Source organism: Sus scrofa, chromosome 1 (genome assembly GCF_054392235.1).
Source record: "Sus scrofa isolate SSC_HxYL_T2T_F1_AM1 chromosome 1, Sscrofa_HxYL_maternal_Yorkshire_Landrace_v2.0, whole genome shotgun sequence".
In the NCBI taxonomy this organism is placed as follows: domain Eukaryota; kingdom Metazoa; phylum Chordata; class Mammalia; order Artiodactyla; family Suidae; genus Sus; species Sus scrofa.
In genome coordinates, this window is record NC_139383.1 from 211,673,424 (window position 1) to 211,701,134 (window position 27,711).

The 27,711-nt window shown below is 38.9% G+C and overlaps 1 protein-coding gene across 1 annotated transcript in view; it reads right to left on the reverse strand.

The window, feature by feature from the left end:
- Nucleotides 1-785: 785 nt before the first annotated feature.
- MTAP (methylthioadenosine phosphorylase) overlaps nt 786-27,711 on the reverse strand; it is a 50,917-nt gene continuing 23,991 nt past the window's right edge. The window contains exons 5-8 of the mRNA XM_003121879.5: nt 20,246-20,348; nt 16,675-16,914; nt 4,887-5,009; nt 786-2,070 (exon numbers count right to left, since the gene is read on the reverse strand). Of these exons, the coding sequence (XP_003121927.4) occupies nt 2,032-2,070; nt 4,887-5,009; nt 16,675-16,914; nt 20,246-20,348 (505 nt within the window). The 3' untranslated portion in view covers nt 786-2,031. The remainder of the gene's footprint in view (nt 2,071-4,886; nt 5,010-16,674; nt 16,915-20,245; nt 20,349-27,711) is intronic.

A 27,711-nucleotide genomic window follows, 5' to 3' on the forward strand; every position in this document is an offset into this window, starting at 1 on the left:
TTAGTTCATTAAGCTAGAACTTTTCCATTATGCCCACAATCCACTGAGGAAACTTCAAAATGCTAAAAACCTATCACAGTGTTCACTTATTTTTGTAGCTAAAAAAAAAGGAGTGAAGTACCATAGAAGTGAGAAGCACTCCAGGAAGAAATGGTCAGCAAGTCCTTAGAATAGGTATGAGGAAAATTATATTATTTCCTTTAAGGAATGATGGATAACAAGAGTACTGTATACTCCATTTGAGAAGTCTGAAAATGAGGTTGCAAGAAAAGGCTACCAGGTCAAGAAAAGTACTTCTGTAATTTGAGAAGCACTGTATTTCCTGAAGGCAGCAAATGCCCACGTTTTGGCTCTGAGATTCTCAGACATGTACCAAGAATGAAGGAAAGCAAGGCATAGTATATATTATACGGCAGTGAAAACAGTCATAGGGTATAGAGCCAGACAACCCTGGTTTCAGACCCATTAGGTCCTCTGTGGCTCTCACGGGCAAGGAAGAGTTGACTCTCCTGCATCAGAGAATCCAAGAGCCATACTCCCATGTAACCCAAACAGCTCAGCATTCATGCTGAAAGGTAACTGGTTTATTGTTTACAATTAGCAGCTCATTATCTTAAAGACAGCTTCTAAGACAGAAATATATTTATTCTATAGACTCTTAAAACAGACAAGAGATACATCCCTAAAGGACTAAGACAACAGTGAGGGGCAATAATCCTGAGGGAAAAAAATGATCTCCCTGCGATAACAAAACACATTCCTATAAACTTGACAAAAAACAGTAAGAAGCTCACATTTTCTTTATTTAAAAAAACCCCATGAACTCATTTAAAGTAATTCATCAAATCATAAAACAAGTAGAAACAAAGTCAAATATCAATTTTAAAAATATGACACACTATAATGTGTGTATACAGTCTCTTAAACAAATTAAGATTAGATCTGTATTAAACAGCTAGCTTTTCTCAAGTTGTTGCAAACCCAAGTATTGTTCTGACTATATAGTCACTGATCATTTTTTGTAACAAAAAGATGAAGCTCAAACAGAACACCTCTTAGTAAACAGAACACCTCTTAGTATTACCATCTTAAGTTTTGCTACATTACCAGAAACTCTGTTTCCACAAGTGGATCTTTCTAAATCCATTTTTATTTTTAAAATAACTTTATTATTTGATTATATTCATTGTGAATTATGTGAAGACATGGAAAAATATAAAGAAAATGCAAAATTATCTAGTATCCCCCCAAATACAATAACAAAAGATTATATATATATATTTCTTTCTAGTCTTAGTACATATTTATGTAGAATTTTTAAAACAAATTAGTACTGTTAAATGGTTACATATCCCTTTTTCATTTCATATTATACATCAACCATTTCTTTAGTCCATTAAATATTATGTGAAAACATGATCTTCAGTTGGCTGCTTCACAGTCTGATTAGAGCTTAATGATAATTTACCTCCAGCTGGATATTCAGATTGTTTTGAATATTTGCTACTATAGTATGTTATACACCCTTCTTTATACATAATTATTTGTATGTATCTCTGATATTTCTTAAAGATAAATTCCTAGGAGTAACCAGCACAAAGGATGTTAAATATTTTCAAGCCTTTTGATGTATTTTACCAAATTGCCCTCCAAAAAGATTCTACCAATTTATAGTCATGTCAATAAATAGCTCAAGAACTATTTCTTCTTCACATTCCTTGGCAACAAAGAAACTGGATGTTACTGCCTACTCTTTTATTGTTACAAATTTAATGGGGAAATGATGAAATGATCTTTTTGTCTTTTTTCTAAAGTGTAAGCTTTTCCCTACATTTTACTGCTCATTTGCTTTCCTTTTATTATTTGAAGCTGTCCAGGTCTTTTAGAAGGCATCTCTGATGTGAGCAAAGTCTTGTCTTATCACTTGTTCTTCCTTAGGGGGCAAGAGCACAAAAGCTCCATGTCTTTTCCATGTTCTCACAAGTTAAGCAGGAATTTCCCAATGACTGGAGTTAGAAAGTCTCCTTGTTTTTAATGTCTTGGTAACAAAACAGAAAACTGGGCCATTTTCTGAAAGGAAGAAAGCAGGTACACGTTATGATTAACCAAACAGATACTATAGGCAGGGGTTTTTCATGCTTATAGGGCATGATAACACTTGAAGTGCTTGTTAACAGAGTTAGATTTTACAGAGTGAAGACTCATGGAATACACACTGAATTGACACTCCAGAAAGTTCTCATGTTCACCAAAGTTTGAAAATCACTAATCAGGAGTTTCCATTGTGGCTCAGTAGTTAACGACCCAACTAGTATCCATGAGGAGGTGGATTTGATCCCTGGCCTCACTCAGTGGGTTAAGGATCTGGCATTGCCATGAGCTGTGGTGTAGGTCACAGATGTGGCTTGGATCCTGAGTTGCTGTGGCTGTGGTGTAGGCTGGCAGCTACAGCTCTAATTCGACCCTAGTCTGGGAACCTCTATATGCCATTGGGTACGGTGCTTAAAAAAAAAAAAAAAAATCACTAATCAGATGTGGAACTTTGAGCATAACTCTTGTTAGTTCCTCATTCTTCATGTAAAGTGAGGCTCAGAATGTTTATCTCACAGAACTGTTCTGATTCTCACTTATCTCTATGCCCTTGCCCCTTTTACATCCACTAGGACACATTTTATACACCACCCCCTAGCCTGGATTGTTTATGCAACCCCCATCATTCACCTTATCCCACTGAAAAAAGTGATTGAAATTTTAATATGCTTGTATCTACAAATAGAATAGGAATTTATTCATTACAGCAAATCTTAGTTATCTGTGTAAACCACAGCTCGACATACATCAGGTGCTAAGTTTTTCTGAAGTGAATTAATGAGTGAATTAATGATACACACTGTAGTGCTGAGAGCTGAAACTACTACCCTGGAATAAGGGATTATTAGTATGGTGCTCCTTAATGCTATAGAATGGAGGCCATGATTCTCAGTTTTGTCTAGAGCAGCAATTCATTTTCCCTCTTAAAAAAGGCATATATGCAGAAACACAATTTTACACACATTTTCAGGAGCTGCCCAGAAGAATACTGACTTTTATTATCCAAACATTTTTACTTAAAAATGAAGTTGAAATAATAAACTTGTTGGTTGAGAAAGTATCTTAAGTTCAAGATACTTGAGACCAAAGACTACAGTCAAAGTGGGATCAGAAACCTTAAAAAAAACCCAAACCAAACCAGACACCATCCAATCTTGCAGATAACATTAGCCTCAACTGCAGCAAAAGTGAATCACATTTCCTGACAATTAATAGAGTGTTTATTTAGACAAACCAGTCCTGCTGCCCTGTCACATTATACTCATGTTCAGCAAAAGGTAACTGTTTGTAGTCCAAACTGACATTCTCAACGCTTAACATTCTTAGCATTTGCTTCTGTTTTCCTTTTCGTCATCATTATAATAAGGGCTGCCTGTATTTCAGTTATGATGAAATACTTTGGGGGGGGAATACTCCATAAAGAACATTCATCTCCTCGGTATATAGGCAGAAACCAACAGATGTGTTTCCTGTGTCTTATGGATTTAAAGTCTGTAATGGAAGACAGATTATAAATTCCAATATTCCTGATTTTGCCAATCCTCAAGGCTGAGAGGCACCTTATTACAGTGATGTGCTGGAACCTACTTGTACCAGCTTATAAAAACTGACTCTGTGTATCACTTCCCAGTTTACCAGTGGCTTCATGTTGGTAGTGTGAAATTGGCTCTGCAAGAGCATTTATACCACATCAGTTAGCAGATGCTACAAATCATGTCCCCTCCATGCCCATCAGTTGGCAGTCATTTATTTATCAGATGATGTCCTCATCATACTAAAATTGTGGTTCTTGTTCCAGGGCTCCTCAGAGATAATTCAGGTGGAGAGAGTTATTATCGACTTTTCAAATCCTCTCTCAACCACTTGTCATAAGACCTAACAGTAGAGGTATGCTTAGGAGATTTTAGGATGTGCTGGCTACCCTCTTTGGATATTAGGTGAACATAACATCTGATCAATTTCAGGCTGCTCTTTATCAAAGGTAGTTAACCAAGAGAGTTACAAGATGTCCAGATAAAAAACACATCTCTGGAGAGTTCCCATCATGCTGCAGTGGAAATGAATCTGACTAGGAACCATGAGGTTGCAGGTTCGATCCTTGACCTTACTCAGCAGGTTAAGGATCTGGCATATCCGTAAGCTGTGGTGTAGGCCAGTGGCTGCAGCTCCGATTAGACCCCTAGCCTGGGAACCTCCATATGCCGTATGTGTGGCACTAAGGAGAAAAAAAAAAAAAATACATCTTTCAGCTCAGTAGTCAATTCAAATTATAATCAAGGATTTAATACTAGAACTGAAAAGCTACCAATCTGCAGCACATGACATGTTTATCATTAATTACTGTCTTAGTTTGATGCAACATTAACCGTTAAGTAGACATTCCTTGGCACCATTTTAGTATTGCTATGTGTTTTGACTTTTACGGCTGCCAACACTGTGCATGGATCTGCCAAAGAGAACATTTTTGCCTGCAGTGTAATCCATGTGCAGAGCAATTACTACCAATCTTCTGAAGTAAGACTTAGGGATACACTGCAAAGCAGGACAATGTCGAGAACCTAGATTAAATAATAAAATCCCCCACCTCCACTTCCAATGTTCTTGCATTACCAGCCAGAATATATGACTACTCAGTTTCACAAATGGTTAATATGGTAGTATATGGCATGACAATTTACAGAAAACATCTAGGCCAGTATAAAGTACATTGAGGGATCCAGGGTGAAATGCAAGTAAGAGAAAAAGCAGCTAAGGGACTATGGAAGTGTCTGCCTGCAGGTAGCTGAGGTACTTACCTTCAGGTTATGGAGGGTTTCTGACCATTCCATGGATCCTATCTGAGGTATGGTAGTAAGAAGTAAACTTTTGGCTTTATTGGCATTTTCTTTCAGGGTCTTTAAAACCCGATCCACTGAAACCTAGAGAAACAATAGCACAGGATATTACCAGCAATTGAAAATCCCACTAGTTTTCATAGAACATTTTCCTGAGTTCTTACCAGATCTGTTGAAGTCAGTTTACTCTGGTTTCCATCCCCTGAGCCCAAGCTCTGCATTTAACAGTGGAGAGGTCTTGGAGAAACCTAATGACATCTCTGAAAAGCACCAGTGCCATTCAATATGGTGTCTGAGAAACTTCCTCAGATGTATAATGTGTTAGCACAGTCTAGAAAGATTATGGCTCTTCTCTTTATGTCCATAGAATGGATTCTACTTTTTAAGCTGTTGCTATATTGGATAAATCAGAAAATAAACACATTTCTCTTTAGAGAAGTCATCCAGCTAATAAAGACAGACTGTGGAATGAAAGTATCAACATTTTTATAGCTTCCTGTGAATTAATGGATGGGCTCTTAATATAAAACCAAAAAACCCAAACCAAACACAGAAACAAATCACTTGAATGAGCTTCCTTATGAATTCTAGTATCCGAATCTGATCAAATCCCTAGATCCAGCTGCCAATTTACTGAAAATACACAGGAGTGAGAAATTTGATAAACTACACTAAGGAGAGATCATTTCAATAATCTGCACTGTGGGAAACTCCACAGGACAAATGAACTGATTTTTTTTTAAGAACACCTTTAAGAAAAAAATCATTTATACTAGTTGAGATAACTAGAAAATTGAACATTGCCTGAATATAAAGGAATTATTTTTGAAATATGGTAACGGTTATGTGGTTATTTTTGATGTCTCCTAAAATGTTTATAGATAAAATTATGGATCAGAGTATAGATGAGATATGATTGGCCTTAAGTTGGTATGTTTATAGTTGAAGCTGGATGCTGGATTCATGGAAGCTCATAACATTGCCGGTTTCTAATAAATGACTAAAATTGCTTCATAAGGAAGCTGAAAAAAATTTTAAGTATAAAACAGATGATTGGAGAGAGTACCTGTCATGCTGCACTATGCTGAGAAGATACCTAAGATTTAGGGGCACAATGATTACACCTTTCTTCGTACTTCCTAGAGGATAAAGTCCAGACCCCTCTACCAACTTTGAGATGATGAGCACTGTAGCAGAGGGGAGTCCCATCACTGTGGGAAGGGATCACAGCACAAAGCGATGACCAGTTGGGTGCCTGCCAGGTATTGTACAGACATGTTTTAGGTGAAATCTTCAAATGCAGGTTCATGAAGCATCTAAGAGATTTACTTCATTTTACCATTTTTCTCACACTTTTCCTTGTGGCTGATATTTAGATATAGATTCTGATCTCCTTTTTCTCTGCTGTTGCACTCCACCCAAAATGCCCTTTATACTAACCTGACAATAAATTCTAACCCTCTGTCCATTATCCAGCTTAAATCTCAAAAGTTTTTTTCAATTCCCACCCAGTTTAGGCATCTCTAAAACCTTCTTGCCAACCAGGCTGCACATCTGGTTTAAAGCGTAATGATACATATAGCTGACTGAAGTGATGCCATCTTTGTGCTTTCCTTGTGGCATTTAACATTATTTGCCTTTGTGCCTTACCACTTACACAGAGCTTAGTTTTTATGCTTTTAACTGAAGTAACTCCAATTGACTGTTTTCCAAACCTCATGTGGCCCACTAAATGAAAGCGCCATTAGCTCTGCAGAGGAGACAAATGTTATTAGATTGAACAGAAAGCCACAGGCAGGAAGCAATCTGCTCCTGGGGGGTGGCAAAGGCTGGCGTCTTCTATTAACTGGAAATAGCTTCTCAATACCATGAGGCTGAGGTGACCCTTACGTGTCCAAAGCTGCCAAGTCAGATATTATGTTGGGTCAGGATTTACAAATCTCTTATATAACAATCTAGGAGTTGGCAACAGTTTATTATTACACTGAGGAGCCAGGATAAGACATTCATGCAAGCCATGAATCTGTGTTCATCCATGACCCAAACTCCATACACAAGGATGGACAAGCAGCTTGAATATCTCACCTTGTTTTACATGAAACTGAGTGGTAAAATAAGCAGCTGTGAGATGGTGGTAAATTCCCCTGAATGTGTTCAGAATAGCCACCCCTGTTCTTCCTTCAAAACTTGACTGTAGTTTTTTTCCCTTTCTCTTTTTAAAATGAGATAAATGACAAGAGAAATCATCTTGTTTCTTCCAGTAAAATGCAAGGAATGAAAAGAAAAGAAGGGAAATATTAGATTAAAAGATTTAAGAGGCATTTTATTCAAATGCAATGTATGGATTATAGGGGACCCTGATTTGAACAGTTAAAAATTATGAGACAAGAGAAAATGTGAAAAGTTTGGATATTTGACTATATTAAGGAATTAATATTTTTTCATACAACAGTGGTGTTGGGTTTTTTTAAAATTTAAGAGAAACCGTTTAGAAAAATTTACTTCAAATTAATGAGGGTATGGGCGTATATATAAAACACAAGATTTGCCATGGCTAATAATTGTGGAAAGCTGGATGATGGGTAACTGGGGATTCATAATACTAGACACTGTATTTTGTAAATGTCTGAAGTTTTCCACAAAGAAAACTTGTTTTGAAAGCCTGACCTCTGTGGCCCAGTATCCTCAAATAGTAGCTGGACCTTGCTGTCTTTCTTGCCTAAAAACCATCACTGACCTCCCATCCGAAATCCTTACATGGTCTACATGGCCCTGCCTCCCTCCTTTCCACTCAAGCAAGGCCATCTTCCTCATCACACCTAAATCAGGAAGGCTCCCCGGACTTCAAGTATTTGGATGTGCCAATTGGATATGTACCTCTGTATCCCACCACACTACTTTTTATAACCCTGAGCCTTCTCAGGATGATTTGCTTGATCTCTACCCAGCTTCTCAAAACCCCAGAATGTTGGCTCCTCATGGACTTGTCTACCTGCTGTGGTATTCTTATACCTAGCGTGGTACTCATCCATGATAGGTTACAGATATTAATAGTATTCTATTACCAAAAAGAGGTAAGTAAGTTTTCCTATGTAATAAATAGTAATGGGAGAGATGATCAAGATGGCAGAGGAGTAGGACATGGAGCTCCCCTCCTCCCACAGATATATCAAAAATGCACCAATAGAGTTTCCATTGTGGCTCAGCAGTAACGAGCCCCACTAGTATCCATGGGGACGTGGGTTTTATCCCTAGCCTCGCTCACAAGGATCTTGTGTTGCTGTGAGCTGTGGTGTAGGTCACAGACACAATTGGGATCCTGCATTGTTGTGCCTTTGGTACAGGCTGGCGGCTACAGCTCCAATTTGACACTTAGCCTGGGAACTTCCATATGGTGTGGGTGCGGCCCTTAAAAGACAAAAAACAAAACAAAACAAAAAGCATCTACATGTGGAATGTTTCACATGAAACAGCTACTGAATGCAAGCAGATCTCAGACTTCTGATAGGGCAAGAACATTTCCATGTAACTTGGTAAAATGAAAGAAAAGAGAGGAAAAAAAAAAAAAAAGAATGAAGATAGAACCTGTGCTCCTGAGAAGGAGCTGTGAAAGAGTAAAGGTTCCCGCATCCTGGAAAGTTCCTTCAGTAGGGAGATCAGCTGGGACAGAGGGGGTTCTTCAGTGCCTTGGAGTGGAGTGCAGCAACTGGTTTGCTGTAGGCAAAACAGAGAAAGGCCTGCATAGATGGTCAATCCTGCTGTCCTGTTCTCCCCAGCCAGAGATGCACATATAATAGTGCAGGCAGGGGCTGGGTGCTGAAGCTTGGGCTTGGAGGTCAGACCTGGGGAGAGCATTGGGGTTGGCTGTGTGGAGACAGCTTGAAGGAGCTTAAGTGTTGAGCAGTGGCAGCCAAAGGGGTACATGGAAGAAGCCTGGGCTCCCAAAGAGGCAAGGCTTGATGGGTGGCTCATGAGGGGAGGGACCATGTGCATGTGCATGTGCTCACAGCTAACAGCTCACAGCTAACACTGCCTACACAAACTCTGGGGGTAAGCATGAGCCATCATGGGCTCTAGAGGAGGGTGCAGGCTGCCATCTGCCCTGAGAGAGAAGCATGAACCAATTGCAGTCCCCATGCCACAGGTCCTGGGAGCGCATGAGGACCATTGCATCTGCACACCCCTATCAAGAGGATAAGGGCACACACTGAGGAATAAGGTGGAAGGCCCACTCTGAGGAATGAGGTGGAAGGCATCAATACTGAAACCAGCCCTCATGCCAAAAATATTAAATTCATGCAAACTATGCAGGGAATGCTCCTGCATAAAAATAGCCAAGGCTACAGTAGATAATTGCTTTTCCTAAACTCACAGGTTAAGAGAAATATTAGTAAAATGAAGAAGGAAACACTGCCAGTTGGTAAAGACCAAAGAGAATTCCCAAGAAGGAACAAACAATGAAACTGACCCCTTTAGTCAAACAGACACCAAGTTCAAAAAGGAGATAATGAAAATAATGAAGGAATCAAGAAAGGCCATCAACAGAAATGCAGATTACTCTAAAAAGGAACTAGAAACTAAGGAAGAGCCATGAAAACTTGGAATATTCATTTGCAGAGATGAAAGCTGAATTAAAGGCAATGAATAAGAGAATGAATAATGCAGAGTGAGATTTGTGGTTGCCAAGGGGAAAGGAGGAGGGAGTGGGATGGACTGAGAGTTTGGGGTTAGCAGATGCAAACTATTATATTTAGAATAGATAAACAATGAGGTCCTACTCTATAGCACAGGGAACTATATGCAATCTCTTAAAACAGGCCATGATCAAAGATAATATAGGAGAGTGTGTGTGTGTTTGTGTGTGTGTATGACTGAGTTACTACTTTGCTGTACAGCAGAAATTGGCACAACATTATGAATCAACTATATGTTAATGACAAAAGTAGGACATGAAAATAGGAACAAAGAACAAGGACAAAAAGTAGGAGACAGTAATAAATATGGTAGATATTGAAAAATAATGCAGGACAATTTAGAAGATAGAATGGAAATCACTCAATTAAAACATCAGACAGAAACCCACAAGAAAAGAAAATGAAAGCAATATAAGAGACCTATAGGATAATATAGTGTGTCAATCTCTGCATTATAGAGATCCCAGAAGGAGAAGAAAGAGAAAAAAGGGACTGAAAATTTATCTGAAGAAATTATGGCTGAAGTAAGACAGGAAGGAAACAGGAACAGAGGGCAACAGATATCCAAATATAGCAAGCAGAGGTTTCCAAACAAGATAAACCCAAACAGACACACACCAAGATATATAATAAAAATGGCAAAAGTTAAAGAGAAGTTCTAAAAGCAGCAAGAGAAAAACAAAAAGTTAATTACAGTGGAACCCCTATAAGGCTATTGGCTGATTACAGAAACATAGGCCAGAAGGGAGTGCGAGATATATTCAAAGTCCTGAAAGAGAAAAACCTGCAACATAGCATACTCTACCCAGCAATGTTATCATTTAGAATAGAAGAGAGAAATAATTTCTCAGACAAGCAAAAACTAAAAGAATATAGCTATGCTAAACCTATTCATTGAAAGATCTTCTCGAGCTAGAAATGAAGAATTTATAGGAATGAGAAATATCACAACCAGGGAGTAAACTGCTTAAACCAGTACAAAGATTTAAAAAAATATTTGAAAAGGTCTGTGAAAGCAATGATAACCACAATGAACAGGAAAAAGTATGAATATGAAGATGTAAAAGAGGACATCAAAATCATAAAACGTGGGGGAGGACAGGAAGAAAATTTAGGGGCTTTTTGTCTAGACTGTGTTTAAGCCTATATGACTACAAGTCTAAATCAGATATAGGAAGGGGTTTAACATACTTGAAAAACTGAGCAACCACAAATCAAAAACATACAGCAGATTCACAAAACCCAAAGAAAACATAAGCATAATACAAAAGAAGATCATCAAGTCACAAAAAGAAAAATGAAAAGGGGACAAAGAAGAAATATAAAATTAATGGGAAAAACAGTGTTTAAAATGGCAAGAAATACATATCTATCAAAATCACCTTAAATGTCAATGGGCTAAATGCTCTGACTAGTCACAGAATGGCAGATTGCATTAAAAAACAAAACAAAAACAAAACAAACAAACAAACAAAAAAACCCCTACAAGATGCTTCCCATAAGAGACCCACTTTAATGCAAAGGGCACACATAGATTGAAAGTGAGGGAATGGAAAAATATTTCATGTGAATGGAAATGACAAGAAAGTGGGGGTTGCAATACTCATATCAGACAAAATATACTTTAAAACAAAGGCTATAAAGAAAGATCAATACAAGAAGAGGAGTTTACACTCATCAACATATACACCCCTAATAGAGGAGCACCCAAATACATAAAACAAATACTAACAGACATAAAGGGAGAAATTGATGGGAATACAAAATCAATATGGCAACAGAGATCCTAAATGATACATTAGAACAGTTAGACTTAACTGACAGCTTCAGGATATTACATCCAAAAAAACCAGTGCACATGGACCATTCTCTAGGATTGACCACATACTGTGGCTCAAAACAAGCCTCAACAAAGTTGAGTACAGAATTTGTTTCAAGCATATTTTCTGACCATAATGGCATGAAACTAGAAATCAACCACAGAAAAATAAATGAGGAAAAAAAAAATTACATGGAGACTAAACAATATGCTACCAAAAAACCAATGCGTGAGTGAGGAAATCAAAAAGGAAATTAAAAAATACCTTGAAACAAACAACAATGAAAACACAACCACCTAAGATCTATGTAATGCCAGAAAAGAAGTTCTTAGAGAGAAGTGCGCAGTGATATAAGCCTTCCTTAAAAAACAAGAAAAATCTCAAAGCAACAACCTAACCTACCACCTAAAAGAATTAGAAAAAGAACAAATCAAACAAGGAAGGAAATTATAAAGATCAAAGAGGAAGTAGAGATTTTAAAACAATAGAAATTGGGTTGTGATGATCATTGTACAACTATAAATGTAATAAAGTCATTGAGTAATATAAAAAAATAAGTGAAAATAGGGAGTTCCTATTGTGGCATGGTGGTTAATGAATCCGACTGAGAACCATGAGGCTGTGGGTTCGATCCCTGGTCTTGCTCGGTAGGTTAGGGACCTGGTGTTGCTGCCAGCTGTGGTGTAGGTTGAAGATGCAGCTCGGATCCTGAGTTGTTGTGGCTCTGGCATAAGCCGGCGTCTATAGCTCCGATTAGACCCCTAGCCTGGGAACCTCCATATGCCATGGGAAGCGGCCCTAGAAAAAGGCAAAAAGATCAATCAATCAATCAATCAAACCAAGAGCTGATTCTTTTAAAGTGTAAACAAAACTGACAAACCTCTGGCCAGGCTCACCAAAAAGAGAGAACCCAAATACACAAAATGAAAAAGGAGAAATATCTACTGATATCACAGAAATACAAAAAAAACTTTGAGAATACTATGAATACTTATATGCCAACAAATTGAACAACCTAGAAGAAATGGACAACTTTGTAGAAACAGACCTCCAAAACTGAATCAAGAAGAAATAGATAATTTGAACAGACCAATCACTAGAAGTGCAATAGAATTTGTAGTAAGAAAAACTCCCTACAAACAGAGGGCCAGGGCCAGATGGCTTCAGGTGAATTCTACCACACTTACAAAGAAGAATTTTACCAATCCTTCTCAAATTTTTCCAAAAGACTGAAGAGGAGGGAAAACTCCCAAAGACATTCTATGAAGCCACTATCACCTTAATATCAAAACCAGATAAAAATATGACCAAAAAAAAAAAAAGTCAGTATCTTCACAGATATGGATGCAAAAATTCTCAACAAAATTTTCACAAGCTAAAACATAAAAATCAGATACCACAACCAAGTGGAATTCATCCCAAGATCACAAGGATGGTTGTGATCAACATATGCAAATCAATGTAATACACCACATTAACAAAAGAAACTCAAAAATCACATGATCATCTCAATAGATGCAGAAAAAGCATTTGACAAAATCCAACATCCATTCATGATAAAAACTCTTACCAGGGAGTTCCCTTCGTGGCTCAGTGGTTAACAAACTCAACTACAATACATGAAGATGCAGGTTCAATTCCTGGCCTTGCTCAGTGGATTAAGGATCTGGTGTTGGGTGAACTGTGATGTAGGTCGCAGACACAGCTTAGATCTTGTGTTGCTGTGGCTGTGGTATAGGCCGGCAGCTGTAGCTCTGATTTGACCCCTAGCCTTGGAACTTCCATATGCTGTAAGTGCAGCCCTAAAAACGAAAACTCTTACCAAAGGGAGTATACGGGGAACTCATCTCAATGTAATAAAGCCATTTATGACAAACCCATAGCCAATATAATACTCAACAGAGAAAAGCTGAAAGCCTTCCTTCTAAATTCTGGGACAAGTATGTCTACTCTTACCACTTTTATTCAATATAGTATTAAAAGTCCTAATCATAGCAATCAGAGAAGATAAAACTTATCTAAATTGGAAGGAAAGAGGTAAAAACTGTGACTATATGCAGATGACATGATACTATACATAGAAAACCCTAAGGACTACACACAAAACCAACTAGATCTGATAAATGAATTCAGCAAGTAGCAAGAAACAAGGTTAATTTTGGTTGCATTTCTTTACACTAACAATGAAATATCATAAAAGGAATATATAAAAAAATACCTTTTAAAATTGCACCAAAAAATAAAATACCCAGGAATAAACCTGACCAAGGAGGTGAAAGACATACTAAGAACTATAAAACATTAATAATGGAAATTAAAGAAGATTCGAAGAAATGGAAAGATACCCCATGCTCTTGGATTAGAAGAATTAATACTGTTAAAATGGCCATAATACCCAAAGCAATCTACAGATTTAATGTGATACATATCAAATTACTGATGACATTTTTCACAGAACTAGAAAAAAAAAATCCAAAAATTTATATGAAACCATAAAAAACTCAAAATTGCCAAAGGAGTCCTGAAGCAAACAAACAGCAGGAGGCATTACCCTCCCAGACTTCATACAATAATACAAAGCTATGGTAATCAAAACAGTGTGGTATTGGCACAAAAACAGACATAAAGATCAAGGGAACCGAATAGATAGCTCAGAAATAAACTCACACACCTATGGTCAATTGATCTGCAACAAAGGAGACGACAATGAAATGGGAGAAAGATAGTCTCTTCAGCAAGTGATACTGGGAAAGTTGGACAGCTGCATGTAGATCAATGAAACTAGAACACACAATCACACCATGAACAAAAATAAGCTCAGAATGGTTTAAAGACTTCAACATAAGCCAGGACACCATAAAAATCCTAGAGATCATAGACAAAACATTTTCAGACATAAATTGTACCAGTGCTTTTTTAGGTCAGTCTCCCAAGGTGATAGAAATAGAGACAAAAATAAACCAATGGGACCCAATGAAACTTACAAGGTTTTGCATAGCAAAGGAAACCATAAAATGAAAAGACAACCTATGGAATGGGAGAAAGTATTTGCAAACAATGTGGCCAATAAGGGCTTAATCTCCAAAATATGTGAACAACTCATACAACTCAACAACAAAGCCAATTGGAGAAAAAAAAAAGGGCAGAAGATCTAAATAGATATTTCTCCAAAGAAGATATACAGATGACTAGTAGGTACAACATCACTAATCATTAAAGAAATGCAAATCAAAACTATAATGGAGGTACTACCTCACACCAGTCAGAATGGCCATCATTAAAGTCTATTGTGGCACAGTGGAAACGAATCTGACTAGCATCCACGAGGATGTGGGTTTGATCCCTGGCCCTACTCAGTGGGTTGGGGATCCAGCATTGCCGTGAGCTATGGTGTAGGTCGCAGACATGTCTTGGATCCTGAGTTGCTGTGGCTGTGGTGTAGGCCAGCAGCTATAGCTCTGATTTGCCCCCTATGCCTGGGAACTTCCATTGCCATGGGTGCAGCCCTAAAAAAAATAAAAAATAAAAAAGCAAAAAAAAAATAGAAATAAAAAAATAAAGTCTACAAAAAATAAATGCTGGAGAGAGGGTGTGCTGAAAAGGGAGCCCTTCTACACTTTCTTGGTGAAAATATAAGTTGGTGCAACCACTCTGGAAAACAGTAGGGAGATGCCTCAAAAAACTAAAAGTACAATTACCATATGATATCCAGCAATCTCACTCCTGGACATATATCCAGACTAAACTATAATTCAAAAAGACACATGTTCACAGCAGCACTATTCGCAATAGCCAAGACATGGAAACAACCTAAATGGGATACTACTCAGGATCACAATGGAATACTACTCAGCCATAAAAGAGAATGAAATAATGCCATTTACAGAAACATGGATGGAACTAGAGATTATCATACCAAGTGAAGTCAGAAAGAGAAAGACAAATTACTATATGATATCACTTATATGTGGAATCTAAAATATGACACAAATGAACCTATCCACAAAAAACAAACAGATTCACAGTTGTGGAGAACAGACTTATAGTTGGGGGCAGGGAGGCGGGGTAACCTGGGAGTTTGGGGTTAGTGATGCAGACTATTGCATATAGAATGGATAAGCAAGGTTTTACTGTATCAGTTCTCTGTGTATTACTATTGAATACACAGGGAACTGTATTCAATATTCTGAGATAAACTTTAGTGGAAAAAAATAAAAAAGAATGTGTATATATATATATAACTGAATCACTTTGCAGTAAAGCAGAAATTAATACATTTATACTTTAATAAAAATTAAAAATAAATGAATAGGAGTTCCCGTTGTGGCACAACGGTTAACGAATCCAACTAGGAACCATGAGGTTGCGGGTTCGGTCCCTGCCTTTGCTTGCTCAGTGGGTTAACGACCCAGCATTGCCATGAGCTGTGGTGTAGGTTGCAGACGCGGCTCGGATCTCGTGTTGCTGTGGCTCTGGCGTAGGCCGGCGGCTACAGCTCCAATTCGACCCCTAGCCTGGGAACCTCCATATGCCGCAGAAGCGGCCCAAAGAAATTGCAAAAAAAAGGACAATAAATAAATAAATAAATAAATAAATAAATAAATAGTAGCACAGTATAAATAACTTATAACCAAAAGTCTTTATCCTTAATGTAAGAGCCAAGTCTCAATATGACTCCCAGCATACCTACATGTTTACAATGTACTGTTCCATGTTGATTCTTTGATAAAAATGTCTTTTTCTTCTCTGTGAAGTGTTTTGTTCTTGTCTTCCAGTGAGAACTATAGAAATTATTTGGTAATATCTAATGACAATGTATAAAAAGCTGACTTTAAAAACCTAGTAGGAGTTCCCATTGTGGCTTAGCAGGTTAAGAACCTGACAGTGTCCACGAGGATGCAGTTGGATCCCTGGCCTTGCTCAGTAGGTTAAGGATCTGGCATTGCTACAAGCTGTGGCATGGGTTGCAGATGTAGCTTGGATCTGGTCTTGCCGTGGCTGTGGTACAGACCGTAGCTGCAGCTCCAACTCAGCCCCTAGCCTGGTGGAAACTTCCATATGCTGCAACTGCAGCCTAAAAAAAAAAAAAAAAAAAGAAAAAAGGAAAAACCCAAAGCCCAGTAGAAAAGCACTTTTTGGAATGAGTATAACAGAGACAGTTAAGATACTATCTTACTGGCCTTTATGGCACATGGAAACCCAGGCCATATGTGTTCCAAAGGGAATTCCACCTACCACTTCCTCATGCTCCTTCCAGCAATCATAATCTGTTGCCATGGCGATACTTGCATAGCAAATTCCAGCCTCCTTAGCAAGAACCACCTCTGGAACTGTGGTCATGTTGATAACATCCGCCCCCCAGGTTTGGAACGTGAGGCTTTCTGCCCGGGAGCTAAAACGAGGTCCCTCAATTGTGATCATTGTCCCTTTTGAGTGGCACCGGAGTCCTAGCTTCTTAGCAGTTTCTATGAGGACCTAGAACAGAAAGAACCGAATTCAAAACATACAAACCCAAGCGGGGCTTAATTTATCCTCCCCCCATATTTTAACAATTACTTAAAATTTTTTTTTACTATAAATACTTAGTACCTACAAGCCTCAAAGAGAACCTCTGAGATCAGAGAAGGGTGTTTCCCAGACTCTTACCCACTTACATAATCCTATCTCTGGCCCAGCTTCTTGTATATAGCTCATAGCTACAAGAGCAAACTGAGCTTTCTCTACATACCAGGCATTTGTTTACATGTTTTCATCTTACTTCTTAACAGCTTTAAGAGACTAATATGGATTGTGAATGTGAACTTGAGTCTGTGCTCTTATGCTCCAAGGCTACATACTAAGTTTCCTTCCTCCTTCACATTTCGGATATATGCAGAAACAACAGTTTTTAAGCTCCTGCGAAACTCATTCTCATTGCTCTTTTATACAAAACCTGAGAATTTTGTGAAAGCTTTTTGGGGGTAGAACATGATTTGATAATCTCTTTTGCCTGTTGCCTCTGTAAAGACATACAGTAATAACAGAATGTGGCTATGCTGACTCTGTCCAACAATAAACTTATCTTGGCATCCCTTTAGTGACAAGGCCAAACATAAGTTTTAGAAACATTATTTAAAAGTTTGATCACTTTTTCTGTTAGGTTATTAACTTCATCTTTTTTTCTTCACCTGTGTTTCAATATTCCTTTTTAATTAAAAGAGAAAAATTAGTCTTTTACATTTAACTGTTAAAGCACTGCTGAAAATTCACTTACCCTTTTGTATGTCTTAGTTTTCTCATCTGTAAAATGAGCATAATAATACTGTATAACTCAGATACTGTGAAGATTAAATGAGCTAAGGAATATATAGCAAGGAATTGTGTTGGGCACATTGTGAACACCATATGTATATGCTAAACTGGTCTTATAACAATTATCAATGCTGGAAATTTCTACATATTTCCCAGATAATTGGTCAGGGCTTCTAGGATACTGTACATAAAATGGAGTGACTCAAAGTCAATAGAAGGCTCCAATGTAGGCCAAAGTCTTGTCTGCACATGTGTGAACCACATAAACAAATTAACCTATTTCCTTAAAAAGAATGTGTTATCATGGCAATAGGAGAAAGAATTAACACGAGCCTCAGCAACTCCAAATTTAGAACCATGACAAGCCATAGACAGTGACTGGTTTATGCTACATCATGTTTATTTATCCTGTGTATGCTGAAAATAACTTTTCCCTAAGGAGTATAGGTTATAAATACAAAGGCTTAAATCACTCCTCCCTCCTTTGCTGCTCTCCCCAACCTTTTTCAAAATTAAGATATAACTAGCCCAGGCTTGTTTTCATTGAACGTCTTTAAAAATTCCAAAAAACCAAGCTATGTGTCTTGGCCAAATTTCAGAGTGCTTCTAGAGATGTTTGAAGGAAGATCACAACTATTTCAGGCCAGTGGCACGCATTGTGTATCTTTATAATCACTCTGGGAGGCATGTACTATGATGACAGGGAAGAGGAAGAGAAGGCTCATGGGTGTGGACCAGCCAGTAACACTGGGATAGACCCTGGGGCCTTGACACCTGAACCAGCACTTTGCACTGCCACACGGAAAGATAATGCCATTTTAAGATAACAAAAATACAAGCAATAGGCTGAGGTGTCTCTTTAGTGTGCCAGGATTTTTTTTCAGATTACTACCTACCTATCTGTCTATCTATTTTGGATACACCTGTGGTATGCCAAAGTTCCTGGGCCAGGGATCAAACCCACACCATAGCAGTAACAATTCTGGACCCTTCACCCACTGAACCATAGGGGAACTTCCCCCAATATTCTTTTAAATCTTTCTGTGGGGGCTGTTGACTTGGCTAGACTACTATGATAGCTGAATTAATTTGGTCTCAAGGGAGGCCAAACTGTATTACTGGGAAGTGTCACCCAGCCACCACATTTACATGTGCTCTGTTTACATAATTAGCACTTTCCTCACCCACTTCTATTTGTATCACTGGAGCACTACCTCAGATTTCCTCCTAACATGCATATTCTCTCCCTAGTCCCAAACTGCCCCCATTCAGAAGTGAACAAAAATTTTATATACATTTATTCTCCCCTGGAGAGAGCAAATTTATTATATGGATAGAACTGTCCAGAAGACTAATAGCATTCTGATATATTCTGATAACTACCTAGAAACATATACAGTTCATCCTTGTACAACACAGGTATGAACTGTATGATATACACATACATGGATTTTTTTTCCAACAAATTTGTAGTACAATACTAGACAATCTGTGGTTAGCTGAATCCTGGGATGCAGAACTGCAGATAGGGAGAGCCAACTGTAAAGTTATACTCCAATTTTTGACTGCATGGTTGGTCAGTATCCCCTAACCCTAATGTTGTTCATGGGTCAATTGAATATCTAAACTCAATACTTAAACTTCACCTTTCTTATTTTTTCAAGCATGTAAAAAAGTCATTTTCATAGAAGTCACAGAGAAGCAACATGCAGTGATATACCTGAAATGGCTCCATCCAAACCCTGGTTTTGGGTTCTAGATTTTTGAGGCCAGAGTGAGGTTAAGGTCCCCCAGCTAAGGAAACTAGTTTTACAAGATGACACAAGGCTGAACACAAAAGCTAAAATAAATCTACTTTACACATACAGGTGTTTAAATTATCTGAATGATTAACATGTTCAGGTATTTGTATTGTCTAAGTTATAAAGTAGATTTTACTAGACAGTTTGTCTCTGACAGTATTTCTGGCCTGTAGGGTTACACCTGACTTTAATTTAGTTCATAAAAGCAGTTATCAGTCATGAGGTGTCTCATAACTGACAGGCACCATTCAAAGTAGTTTATAAGTAGCTCTTTTATCCTTCATAATTCTATGAAGTACATGTTAGTATTACCTTATTTTTACAAATGAGAAAACTGATGCCAGAGGTTCTGGTTCAGAAGCACACACAGTTAAGCTGAAGAATAGAGATCTGATCCCAAGTAAACTGGTTTCAGATTGTGCGCTCTTGGATAACATGCTATCTTAAATTATTTAAAAGGTATCCTGACAGCAAAATCCAAAATTAAAAAAAAAAAAAAAAAAAAAAGTAGGTTGCAAGCAATTGGAGTTAACAAATGATTGAGAGTAGTGGAGGCATTATTAGCAAAGTGATACAACTTTTCTTAAAACCTTACCTCAGCAGCAAGCTAGAGAGGGGAAGAGAGACCACATGCTTGGCCAGTTAATCTAACCCTAGATGCCACCCCAAGCCCTCATGATTTATTTTGGTGCACCTTCAGAAAGATTACGAACCTCTCTCGTTTTAGGGCAGAATGGCTCAGCCATTGGAATATGGCACACTCCTCTGGCACAGGAATGGTTTCCGTCATAGAAGGTCTGAGGCCTTTTGGTAGTCCTACAAAATAAAGTTTAAAAGGTTATTTTTTTGGGGAAAAAAAAAAGAGCTTCTCAATGATACTTAGTTTTTCTGGCTCTGGGTTGGTGGTGACTTGCTTCGCAATAGGAATTTAAGTGCCTGTGGTCTGGTGGCTGTGACAGGATAACTACACTGAACTGTAGGTCCAACTCAACCGTGGGCTCAAGAGGCGAGGGTAAAACACTGAAGAAGTCAATGTGAAAAATATCCATAATCTTGGACGTAGAGGATTGTATAGTGAATCCCATATATATCTATTACCTAGATTCAATAGTTTCTTAAGTTTTATCAAACCTGCTTCATCTGTTAGCTTCTTCATGGCTGCAAATCCCAGACTTTGTCACTTCACTCAAAATATATAGATTATTTTCCATGGCAATGTCATTATCATATTTGATAAAAATGACATTAATTCCTTAGCATCACCTAATGTACAGACCATATGCAAATTTCCCTGATGTCCTCAAGGAGAAAAAAAAAAAATCTTTTTTTAAACAGTTGCTTGGTTAGCTTCAGGTTCCAAACAAGGTCCAAACTTTGCATTTGATTGCCTTGTCTCTAAATTGAGAGTAAATCCTGCCTTCTACCACTAACCTTATTTTTTCATGCCTTTGACCTACTAAAGAAAGCAGCCATTCACCTTGCTCCACATTTCGGAATCATCTGCCACTTTGATGCCTTGCTTAGCTTATTCCTCTACCCACCATAATTAATTCTAAAGTCTCGTAAAAGTTCTAAAGTTCAACTTTCTGGTAAAACATTTTTGAATCCATATGAGAGGCTAAAGTTAACCCAGTGCCAAGTCACCCAGCAACTTCTCACTCTAAGTTTCCCAAATAAAGCACTTTTTATATCCATCGTAATGTTCTAAACTTGAACTCATAAAAGAGAGTCCTCCTTTTCCTATAGGAGGGAGAGCAGAAGAGCGATGGGGCAAGGGAAAGCCAACAATGGAAGAAGGTACATCATTTCATGTCTACTGTGGGAGACAGCATGGAAAAACATTTTGGTTCAGTTTACGTAGCTGGCATGTTCACAAATAAAAGTGAACCTGTTACTCCCTCTGTGTCACATACTAAACAGTGACACCAGCTGGTACCCAAGGCACCTCCTTCAAAGACGAGGCCTCAGAGCTCAGGAGGAATGAAAACCCAGTCCATGCTCCTCCCAAGCCCTTATCATATGTACCTTAAGGGAAAGGCTTAGTTAACCCCAAAGCCATTCCAGATGGAGTTGAAGAACAGGTCAAATGACTGTTTCAGCTTGTATAAACAGAGGCTTTTCTTTTTTTGGTAAAAGTGACCAATCAAATGGTGCCATGTATTCCAGCTCTGGTTTGGTTTCAGGCTTCAGTGAGTCAAGTATTAGCAACAATCCTATTTACCATGATTAAGTATGGAAACAGGGCCACAAAGCCCTTCAGCGGCTATACCCCAATAGAATCTATGCAATAACATCCCCATCTTAATCTGTCTTGGTCTATTTCCATCCTTTCTTTGCCTAATCACTCCTCTCTCTGTTCTGAACATTTACCTTAAGACATAATATGTATTAGTTATTCCTTATGTTATGCTACATACTTGTAATATTTATTGCCTACAGCTTTAATTCCCTCTCAAGTGGAACATTTTACATTTTTCTCTTTAAACAAAGCTAACTCCTACCTCTAAGGCTTACAACAAACTGCCATATCTTTTTGTTTTTTCATTTGTAACTAAAAAATATAGTGGTCATCCTCCCATTTATAAGAGTTTAATAAAGATTAAGTTAGGGGGCCTCAGAGCACTGAACATTGTAGGGGGGATAGCCCTGAGAAAGAAATGAGACTTAATTCTAATAGTTTCAGGGTAATACTGTTAAGATCCTGGGAGGGAAGGTTCTGATGAGAAACGCCTCTTCACATAGGCAGCCCACCTGTTTGTGGTGTTCCACATTAACACACACTTGAGGTAAAGTAATCACCTAAATTTAAAATCACTATAAATAGTCCTATACAGCATAAAATGATGAGGCAAGACTATGCTGATTGAGATTCAGAATAGCGAGGTTTGCAATCACAAGTGACTGACAGATACCATGCAAGGGGAATTCTAAAATAAAAATACGTGTAATTTTAAGACATCATACCCTTCCTCTTGAGGGTTTTGAAAGAGAAGTGAGAACTTCTACGACTCAGTAAGAAGCCAGGAATTAACTTGACAGTAATGTCTGACTGGGGGACCATTGCCCGATTGAGCTTATGTTGAAGGGATTCCTGCCTCTTTACTCCAGTTAAAAGAGCTCTTCTATGAACAGAACAGTAGCTTACCCTCACATGGAGTTTTCTGAAGGATACAGAAAAAATATAGGAAATGTAGTTTTGTACCTGGATTTGAATCTTGTTACTGATTTTTCATTTGGCCTTGAGAAAATAACTTAACCTCCCTGAGTTCTTTCTTAACAAGCCAAGTATTGGCAAAAGCATACTTACACCCTTGTTTAAATATGAAGAGGGCCACAAAAACCTCCAGCAGCTACATCCTAATTGACTGATGTGATAACTTCTCTGTTTTATATATCAAGTGCGTGAGTTTGGGGATAAATAATAATTGTTGCAAAGTACTACTACTATTGCCCTGACAATCAATGAGGGAGCAGACACAGCTCCTGGAACACAGTACTCACACAGGTCCCATAATAGATGGATGCAGGTGCAGCAGAAGCAAGCATATGGAACAGAGCAATGGAAAACACCTGCATTTTTCTTGAGGGCAGAAAACAGGTCTGCAGCGATGCCCAGATGAGCACCTTTCACTGATAAAGGGGGCTATTAATGGGATCTCTTCTTCCTTTCCATTGAGAGATAGAACTGGAATCTATTCCTGGGCCATAGGATAAAATTAGCCTTAGACAGTGTCAGACTGGCTGGATCTGTTGGGAAACTGTTGTTGAGGTCATGGGCGAGAAGAACAGAAAAGATCACACACCTCCTGGAAACAACCTAGACCAAGGACAAGAAAGATTACAGCTGGTGGCTCTATCCTACCAAGCTGTGAAAGTGGAATATGGTAGCAAGCACAATAATACTCCCGCCTCCCACAAATATCCATGGCCTTAATACCCAGAACCTATGAATGTTACCTTACATGGCAGAAGGGAACTGGGGCTACAAATGGAAGTATGGTCACTAACAAGCTGGCCTTAAAATAGAAAGGTTATCCTACATTAATCACGTGGCCCAATTTCATCACAGCAGTCCTGATATGTGGAAGAGTCAGTGTCAGAGTAATGAGAGGGACTTGACCCACCACTGCTGGCTTTGATGGAACAGGGCCAGGAGCCAAGGATGGCAGGTGGCAAAGAGCAAGAAAAGAGATTCTCCTGAGCCTCCAGAAAGGAATGCAGCCCTGCTGACACTTTGATTTTAGCCGAGTGAGACCCATGTTAGACTCCTAACTTACAGAATAATATATTTGTGTTAAGCCATTAACTTTGTGGTCATTTGTTAGAGCAGCAATAGGAAACTAATACACAGGCTAACATGGTTTAACATATAGTTATTACAGTTTAATTTCTATGGTAACAAAGACCTGGTGCCAAAGGTCTGCCCCCAACCTGTGCTTCAATCAGCAAACCTTCCTAGCAAGGCAAAAGGACTGCTAATTTCATCCCCCAGTCCTCATCCCATCAGCCTGGGGCACCCACTGGAAACAGACTTCAGAGTCTGCTTGACTGGCTGGCTCTACCCCTCCCTCACTACTGTGTGCTTCAGGAAATTCACTCTGACCTCTCTCCACCTCAATCTATATCAGTCTCCTCATATTTAAAATGGGGAATAATACTGCCTACCTTATACAGTTGAGGTGAAGACTGAAGGACACATAAAACAAGTGCTCGGCCCAAGTAACTACTACCAATGGAAAATCAGCTTCTGTACTTCTTGTCTGCCAACCTCAAGTCAAGGGTACCCCCCAAACAAGGATGTGCTAAGAAAAGTTAGGGTACAAACAACTAACAAACTGTCCATGGAAGAGTGAAGGAGACAAAGTTATGTTGTATACTGGCAAGAGAAATGGGTTCTCTTCTTCAAGGAGAGAAGAGTAGATACTTTCAGAAACAGTTGGGGAAGAAAGTCCAGAGAGAAAGACTGACTAGCAGGTTCTTTCTGGATCAAGACTTGAATTGGCGCAAAGACAGCCATCTGTTAATAATTTTCATCTGAGAAAATGCTGATTTGCAAACAAGTTGAGGGAAAACACTTATCCCACAGCAGAAGCAAACACATCCGCACACCTCTGAGGTGGTTTTGGAGCACAGCACATGTCTACAACAAGCCTCAGCACGCAGGAGCATGAGGCAATTAATTTACTGGCAAAAGGGGCCAACGGCTTCTTGTAAGGAGTGTGGTTTCGGGGAAATAATTATACCCACATCACTTAAAAGCTATAAAAACAGTCTATCTAACGAGTGCCCCTAATTGGTGCCATAGGGGAGGAGAAAAAAACGATTCATGCTTACATGCCAATGAGGCAACACTGCTCAGTAAATAGGTAACATAGTTTTTCCCTTCTTATTTTCTGTTTTTCATGGGGTCTTGATAAATGGACCAGTGTTAATTTTACCCTGTTACAAGGATGAAATCCTGGCTCTCACAAAGGTAGTAACAATCTGTGGGCTCCAGTCCCATTATCTGTAAAAGGGGATAATGGCTATGTAAGGGATGCCTCCTAGTGCAGTGATAATTAGCAGTACCAGGAACATAAAAGAACTGTAGAAGCAGTTACTGGTATTATTACTGAGCAGCTCTGCTTCCACCAGACTATCAGGGGCACAGCTCTCCGTCATATATGGAGTGTCAGCAAATCCTTATTTATAGCTCATGACACCCCACAGGAGGGCTGTTCAACCACTGCCTTAGGCTAATCACTCAGGAAACAGCACACATCCTGGCACATCTATCTAGAAAAATGCACTGTTTGGTACATTTATTCTTAGGATTGCAAACTGCAAAAGGGGAAGGCACGCATGTTTTAAACTTTAGTAATGTGTCAGAGATTACCTTTGTTTAGAGTTCTAACCAGCTCTACCAACAACAGCCATGCTCATGTTGATTATCCAGGGGCTAAGAGCATCTCAGGTGGGAAGAACTCAAATTCTGTTTTTCTTCATAATTACCCAGAAATAACTTGACTTCATGTTCAGAAGACCAGAGGTGACCAGAGATAGACATTACTATTTCACTGGGAGAGGGAAATGAGCAAGGATGTGAGGTACAAAAGCATGGAACAAACCATCACGAAGGGGACAAGATAGTTTTAAGTACACATCAAAGGCCATCACCATCAATAAAAAAAAAAAAAAAAAGAACTAGGGGAAAAAATTACATCAAATTACAGGAAGAGCTGCGTAGCTGAATCTTCTACACAGACACAGCCCTTTTCCCTAGACTTCCTAGAAGTCTGCGTATGACCTGGTGCTCATCACTGTTCAGTAAGATGCTGGGGCAGGCCCTCCCAGAGGGTGGTGAATGTTTGGGCCTGGCTTCCAGCACTCCTGTGACTGTCCTCCCTTCTGTTCTATTTTTAGGGAGTAGTATGGAAACTAGCTTTGAGGGGAGTCAAGCCGGAAGAAGTAAGCATGTTGAGAACTAACCCAGATGAGGGCAACAGTGACAGAGGGCAGGTGGATTCAAGGCACATGTGGGTACAACTTGGATACTGACTGGATGTAGGGGTGACAGGTCCACACCAATGACCACTGGGTAGACAGCAGCGCCATGGCATTACCAACTTCGTAACTTACCGAGTGGAGACGAGGGAGCTCAGGATGGAGGAAGGTGTGGGTTAGAAGACAACCAAGGGGGATAGTTTAATCTTGAATCACAAAGTACGAGGTGTCTTTGGGACCTTGTTCTCTATCTAGGAGCCAGCATGGATCCCAAGTGGGAAGGCTGAACTGGAAGTCCAGGTATCAGGGATAGTTGAGGTCATAGGCTTTGGAAATGAATCCAAATTCGAACCCTGCAGATCCCACTTATTAGCAAAGGACCAATATTTCTGACTTTAAGTTCTCTCAACTGTAAATTGGTAAAACTATCCTTGTGTATTTTACATAGGGTTAACTAACTTATGGTACCTGGCAGGAACTCAAACATTGGGAGCTTAAGAGCATTTTTTTTAATAACAGTAAGGATAGAAGGTGAGGAAGTTAACAGAACTAGGTTGCATAGCAAATACAATAACCTCAAACAGGGAATAGTGGCTTCCACTTCAAGGACAGCTACAGTCATCAAGATGACTAAGAAGAAAAGGGATACAACTGACTCATGAAGGAAGATGTCAAATTTATGCCCAATAGCATCTGCTTTCTTGTAAAGAGGCAGCATTCCTAACCAGGAGTGAAGGATACAGGCAGAGGGTTTAAGAGAACAGAAAGGGTTTAAATTAGCTGCAGACAAGATGGGAGAAAGAATTGAGCAAAGGCTTTCTGTATAATTCTTTATCATAAACCTCCACTTCTGCTAATAAGAACCCACACCCTGTCCGAGAGGCTGAGGATGTAACTGACATCATCGACACACCTCAAACTCTGGCTGTCCTTCAAAGGGTGGGTTATAAGCACTTTGCACTCTGACACCATGGGGGAAGCCCAAGGCAGGGCTGAGTCTTTGAGAGAGGAAAATAAACTGACATAATCCCTTACCACTGTTAGCTACAGCGGGACTTTCCTGATGAGTAAGCTTGCCATCACCGGCCAAAGCTCACCCCAACCCCCAACCTCTCCCAATTCTACAGAGAAAATAATTCTCTTAAGGGGTGGACATCAGAACTCTTAGGAATCAATCCAACAGCCTCATTTAGCAGATGAGGACACTACATGACACAGGAATTTGGGGGCAGAGCCAGGAAACAATTTTGGACGTCCTCACTTCCGAGCCCAGGCTTCTTCCACTGAATTCTTCAAGGAGAACTTAACTGGAGGCCTCAGCCCAGTGTGTTAACAGTGTTTTGCAGAAAACACCTGGCATCAGGAAATTACATCCTGCTTTTTATCTTAATTTTTTGGTCATATTTTTCTCATTGTTTCAAAAAAAAAAAAATTCCTGATAGAGGCCACTATTTAAAAAAAAAGAATCTTATTCTTATCCTCATGGATATTAGCCAGCCTCACCTTGAGGTATTTCTGGTAGCGACAGAAGCAGTTTAAGGGATCCTGCTAGTCTGCATTTTTTTTTTTTTACAAAAATCTAATATAATGTGGGCATCTTTCCAAACACTTTGCAGATCTAATTGTTCTTTTCATACATACATAATAAATATGATGAGCTGAATTTCCTTCAATGGTAATAAACAGGATTGGTGGT